Source organism: Schistosoma mansoni, assembly GCF_000237925.1.
Source record: "Schistosoma mansoni, WGS project CABG00000000 data, supercontig 0269, strain Puerto Rico, whole genome shotgun sequence".
NCBI lineage: Eukaryota > Metazoa > Platyhelminthes > Trematoda > Strigeidida > Schistosomatidae > Schistosoma > Schistosoma mansoni.
The window spans coordinates 112,103-119,003 of NW_017386132.1; the positions used below are offsets into that span (position 1 = coordinate 112,103).

The 6,901-nt window shown below is 37.1% G+C and overlaps 1 protein-coding gene across 1 annotated transcript in view; it reads left to right on the forward strand.

The window, feature by feature from the left end:
* The window catches only part of Smp_173790 (o-acyltransferase (membrane bound) domain containing protein, putative), a gene marked incomplete at its 5' end in the record, with an annotated part of 8,173 nt that extends 2,013 nt beyond the window's left edge, over positions 1–6,160 (forward strand). The window contains one exon of the mRNA XM_018792479.1: positions 5,170–6,160. Coding sequence (XP_018644406.1) covers positions 5,170–5,907 — 738 coding nt within the window. The 3' untranslated portion in view covers positions 5,908–6,160. The remainder of the gene's footprint in view (positions 1–5,169) is intronic.
* Between the last annotated feature and the right edge of the window lie 741 nt (positions 6,161–6,901).

Below are 6,901 nucleotides of genomic sequence, written 5' to 3' on the forward strand. Positions count from 1 at the left end.
TTTAGGGATTGCCTTGTAATGCACATTGGTGACTTCCTTAATGTATGTCCGATCCACTTCCAACGTCTTTTCTTACTTTCCTCTTCAGCTGTTGCTGATAGTATCCCGCCAATGGATGTTGAGTATTTTGCGTAGACAACTGTTTATAAATACTTGTACGTTCCTGATGATGGATGTAGTAGTTCTCCACGTCTCAGCTCCGTACAGTAGGACTGTCTTGACGTTCGTATTGAAGATTCTGACTTTGAAATTAGTTGAGAGTTGTTTTGAGTTCCATATGTTCTTCAATTGTAGAAATGCTGCCCTTGCTTTACCGATCCTTGCCTTTACATCTGCATCCGATCCTCCTTGTTTATCAACGATGCTTCCCAGGTGCGTGAATGTTTCCACATCTTCCAGAGTTTCGCCATCAAGTGTGATTGGCTTGGTGTTCTCTGTGTTGTACTTGAGAATCTTTCTTTTTCTTTCGTGTATGTTGAGGCCTATTAATGCAGAGGCTGCTGCTACAGTTGCTGTCTTCATCTGCATTTGTTCGTGTGTATGAGAGAGGAGGGTTAGGTCATCTGCGAAGTCTAAATCATCTAATTGATTCTGAGAAGTCCATTGTATTCCGTATTTCCGCTTAGATTTTGAAGTCTTCATAATCCAATCAATCACCAGAAGGAAGAGGAAGGGGGAGAGTAGACAGCCTTGTCTGACTCCGGTCCCTACTGGAAATGCATCTGTCAGCTGTCCTCCATGCACCACTTTGCACTGTAGTCCATCGTATGAGTTTTGGATAATGTTGGCAATCTTCTCAGGAACTCCATAGTGTTGAAGAAGTTTCCACAATGTTTTCCTGTCCACACTGTCAAACGCCTTCTCATAGTCAATGAAGTTGACGTATAGTGATGAGTTCCACTCAACTGATTGTTCCACGATGATCCGTAGTGTCGCAATCTGGTCTGTGCACGACCTATCCTTACGGAATCCAGCCTGTTGATCTCGAAGTTGGGCGTCTACTGCGTCTTTCATCCGATTCAGCAGCACTCTGTTGAAAACTTTTCCTGGTACCGATAGTAAACTGATGCCTCTGTAATTCTCACACTTACTCAGATCTCCCTTCTTTGGTATCTTGATGAGGTATTCTTCTTTCCAGTCCATTGGCACTTGTTCTTCCTCCCAAATCTTCTTGAATGGAAGGTGAAGCATGTTCGCTGTTACTTCAATGCCTGACTTCAATGCCTCAGCTGGTACATTGTCAGGTCCTGCCGCCTTCCCACTTTTGATTTGTCAGATGGCCATCTTGATTTCTTCGATCGTTGGTGGAGTGACATCTATAGGAAGTTCAGTGTGTGCTGCTTCGATGTTCGGTGGATTTAATGAGGCTGGTCTATTCAGCAGTTCCTCGAAGTATTCTGCCCATCTTTTCCTCTGTTCTTGAACCTCTGTGATTGGCTTGCCTTCTCTGTCTTTGACTGATCTCTCCGGTTTACTATATCTCCCTGCCAATTTCTTCGTTGTATCATATAGTTGTCTCATATTCCCTTCTCTTGCAGCTTTTTCCGCTGCCGTTGCTAGTTCTCCCATGTATTTCTGTTTGTCGCCTATAATGCTTTTCTTCACTTCCTTGTTTGCTTCTGCGTAGTCTGCTTGTGCTTTGACTTTCTCTGCTCGTGTTCGGCTGTTGTTAATTGCTAGTTTCTTGTTCTTCCTTTCTTGAATCTTGTCCAAGGTTCCCATAGAGATGCATTCCTTATGATGATGTTTCTTAGGACCCAGAACCTCCTGACAAGTTGAAGTTAGTGCTTCTTTGATCCCTTTCCAGTTGTCCTCCACCGTAGTTTCTTGTTCTTTCAGTAGATCCTGTAGAGCTTGGAACCTTTTGATGAGAGTTATCTTGAATTTGTTGAGCTTGTCGGTATCTCGAAGGAAGGCTGTATTAAACCTTTGTAGTATTGTTTGTCCAGTTGTCCAGTGTTTTTTTAGCTTCAGTCTCATATTGGCCACAACCAGGAGGTGATCTGAAGCTATGTCAGCTCCTCCTCGAGTTCTCACATCTTCTATTGTCCTTCGGAATTTTTTGTTGATACAGATGTGATCTATCTGGTTCTGTGTGGTGTGGTGCGTCGAGATCCATGTAGCTTTGTGTATGCGCTTGTGTGGGAATATTGTGCCGCCTATAACCAATTTGCTGAACGCACATAGATTTGCAAATCTCTTCCCACTTTCATTTCTCTCTCCCAGTTCATATCGTCCCATGGTGTCTTCGTATCCAGTGTTGTCCATTCCAACCTTGGCATTGAAATCTCCCATCAGAATGGTCAGGTCCTTGGTTGTGCTCTTCTCATAAATAGTCTTCTACCGATGTACTTGCTTGATATTCGCGTGTTGACTCTTGGCTAATATACTAATTAACACATACAATAAGAAAGATTACTTCAAAGGAGAGTTCCCAATTCAGCTAAATTGAAAGTCCTTGTTCCGATTCCTGGATGAAGGATCGTGCGTGCGCACTACTAAGAAATCCCGTACTCGAAAGGAAACGCCAGTCTAGTGCTTTCAACTTGTCTAACTTAGATCGGTTCTTGATCTCATCAAAATTTCTGCAATTTCCACAACCCTATACTGATATAATATTTGTATCTAAGAGAAAAATAATTGTTGTTTTTAAAAAATATTGAGTGATAGTGAATCAATAAAAACATAACCTTGAATACGTCTCGTTTGAAGTACAAGAAACCCTCTTCGAAAGATAAAATTGTATCCAGTATTTATCGCAATTTCAGGATTAGTTTCAAAAATAATCAGTAGCTTGAGACAATAGTTAATTTCACTCACTTCGTCTCATGCAATTGTGATATAAAGCAACCAAAAACATTAACATGTTCACTGTGTTCATACTACATGTATGCATCAAATCGTTTCATCAAAAAGGATAGGTCATTCTCTCTCTCTCTCTCTCTCTGTCTCTCAACAAAACAGTCGAAATACATCTTCGTACTTTTAAACTGTCAGATAAAAAGTTAGTGTATTTTTTGTCGCAATAGTCCGAACGTTTAAGTCGGAAATTTCTTTCACTGAACCAAATAAGTCTTGATTCGGTCATCTCGAGTATTGTTAGAGGTACCTGTAGCGGTTGTCCATACTGTGGAAGGATATTCGCTGTTGGGAAACCTAAAAAAGAAACAAGATTAAGAGTGATTTTGACGATCTGTGAGCATGACCATAATACTCAAGGAATAACTACTTAAGACCTGTCATGTATGACATTTTTGTGAACAGTTCTAGTTGGGTTACCTCTGTACTTTTAAGGCCTTACTGTCGATAACGGAAATCTATGGAGGCGAAATTGAGGCATGCTCATTTTTAAGTCGACCTTCTGCAACCCTCCTTCCTTTACAGCAAGGCAGCATTGATTCATATACTGAGGAAAATCGCAGTACGATTTCACCCTCGCACCTTAAGTTTACTGCCCATAGTTTTACTGTGTACCAACCGGCTTGTTTCAACCAATATAGGTGGCTTGGGTCATCTTGTTATGCAAACCTAACCACTGCGTAAATATAACAAGTACGTCTTTATGAGAATAGTAATAGTATAGTAATTCTGTAGTAATATCAATAGAGACAGTGCTTGGTTTTTGATTACTGAATGATATAATTCATAGTTAGGTTTTAGAATGGCCATGGTAGACAGTCATTGTTATTACAGTCGTTTATAATATTATTTTTTGCTATTTGTTTCAAATAATATAGTTTATTTTGTGATCATCCATTAAAATTTGTTTCACGCAGCAAATCTACCAGAAAATTAATACATTGTCACATTATTCCCGATTTTTTTATTTTAAACACTTAGACTGTGTGTATGATCAGTTCATAGTCAGCCATCGTTAAATGTTGCTTTTTCCAGGGACTGTCATTTCTAGTTATGAACTCAACAGCAAATGCCCTGAAACTCTTTCAATGTACAATCAATATTGCAGTTGCCTTTTTTCCAAAATAATAAGTCTTGTTGGTTTCTGTCAATAATTTTCCCACATACTACAGAATTATTGATTATTTTATTCGGGTTGAATAAAACGATTGGTCTAGTGGTTGTTAAAGCGTTCAACTTTCGCACACAAATTTTCTCGTTTGAACCCTGGCCCACCTATCTATCTGAGGAACTGTACAGTATTAATAGCCTTCATACTTAAAGTTTGGAGAACATATCCAAGGACCTGATGAGTGATTTAATTTAATTTGGTGTTGAACCAATTATTCCGTAGATTATGCTTGTCTTCTCTATCTGTAGTGTTCAGTCTTCCCTTATTCATATGAAAAAATGTAACTCAATAGTAAGCAAGTAGTGGGGTTTATATACCATCTGACTTCTTTGAGCTATACACACTTGTTGTTCACATTGAGGATAAGTAGTGTCATCTGATTATCAAAGTACGAATTGTCGTAGAAAGTACCACTATTTTGTTTTAATCCTATGTTTATTGCATTATTATTTAAACGTATAAACATTATTATAAAGGGGCATCAAAATATATGTACGCAACACAAATTATCATCAAGTTTGTGTGTGGCTTAGGATATTACCCGAGTACTCAAATTCTATCATCATAATCCACCATTTATAAAGGTTCTAGACACAATCCTAATTTAAGGTTATAACAATTATAACTTTTCACGGACGATAAAAAAATCCCTTTACAATTTCATACTATTGTTTTATGCTAGGTTCTGATAGAGTTGTATGATATACGTATGCACTCTCTCACGCTATCGTTTCTATTCCAAACATTTTACATTATTGAAATGATCTTGTTGGACTTGTCCTTCACAAATTTACTGCCTAGCATATATTTGGCTGCATAATGGACTGGGTTACATGTACACTAGCTTGGAGGTTTATACCACAGGCTTCATTGTGAACCACAGTAAGCTCCAATTAAATATTATACTCGCGTAAACGTCCCATTTGGTACTGAAGGTGTATAATTTTACTCCTCCAAGCACAGTTATCTCAATGTCTTCACTACATTAGACTAACTAACGTTCAATGCACTTTAAACATTCCTATTGAGTTACTACTATTTTTTACACTTGTATTATTGTCAATGAAAAAATAAGAGTTTTGAAAGCGATCAAACACTCACAAACTTTGTGTCTTATGTATTTGTTTGTTTCACTTTAGAATTATTCCATGTTGCATCGCATTTTATACGTGACAATTTCTCTATTCTTAATTCGACAAAAATACTACTTTGCATGGGGTTTAGCTGAAGTCAATGGAGTGGCTGTCGGTGCTGGTTATACTGGCCAATGTCCACGTACAGGTGCTACATTAAATCATAACATTCGCAATTTTGATTTCCTTAAAGTTGAAACTGGTATTAGTTTAAAACATGTTATCGATGCATGGAATATCTCAACTACACGGTGGCTACGTGAAACATTTTATGATCGTCTTCCATCAGCTTATCGTACAATCCTTGTCTTTATTATAAGCGCTTTTTGGCATGGTTTTTATCCTGGCTATTATATTATGTTTTTATCGTTTGCTTTATTCACTATGACCTCACGTCTATGGCATCGTCACTGTCGTCAATATTTCCGTAGAAATTATCTCTCCAGTCAACTCTATAGTGTATTTACCATGATCATTACTAATTTAATTGTGAATTATGGTCAAGCACCATTTCACCTATTAGATTTCTATTCGTCATTGAAATTTTTACGTGTATTCTATTTTATACCGCATTTAATTGCTGTCGGTATTTTGTCTATCTATTTTTTCAAAGTATATATTATGAAATTATCACTTAAGTATCAGGTTGATATTAAAAGGTTTGATTATGATAAAAGTAATGATGATAAATGTCGAAAATTATCAATTTCTTCAAATCATGATCGCGGTATTGGTGGCCATTAATTACTAAACGACGACGACCATTACTACCTTCATTACCTCGTTCTCCTCCTGCTTATCTTCATTAGTTAACACTTGCTTGCTCATAATCTCTCCCCCCTCTCTCGTTTTTCATCCATCCACTTATCTATTTACCCTATAAAAATATACCTAAATATATTTCTTGTTGCGTTTATCCCCTGCCCACTGTCGAAATCATGTTCCATTGCATGTACTGCTACTTCCTTCGCTCTCTTAAAATTAGTATTCTCATAATAACTCAGTCTTCTTTTGAATATTTATGTGGGTTACACTTTCGTGGGGTCGTTTTCAAATTTAAAAATAACGAGACGGGGAAAATTCTATTTCAATAGTCCGTTTGACTATGATATATATATAATATTTACTTTGAAGTCTTCTTGATTACCCAATAATTAAATTTATCAAATGTCCACTTGCAATAATAATAATATTACTAATAAGTGATGAATTCACACAACAGTGAGTTGAACATCAATTTCTTCGTGTATGTTGTGCACGTTCTCTCAAATAATAATTAATCATATGAAGAATTTATTGTGATTTGGTCTTGGTTTTATATGCACATGCATATATATATGCATGATGGATACAGAGGATCGACTAACTTAGGGTAGTCAAAAAAAACGTGTTACTAAACCAGTAGTGGACATGGGCTTCCAAAACCTGAGGGAACAAATGGCGTATGAACCTATTCTTCGTGACCGGCTACTATGGGATAGCATCTCATAACATTGCTCCAGTACTTTATGGTTAGACCTCTTAGTCAAAGACTCAGGGAGTGGCCCTCTTAAGAAAACCACCTACTTAAGTTTTGACACCCGGAAAATACCCCAATCCACACACAAATTTAATGAGAAGTTGTGTGGCGCATATATATTTTGATGTTCCTTTGTACCAATGTTTATAAATTTAAATAAATAAAGATATATATATATATATATATATATATACGTTCCTTTCTTACCATCAAAATAAT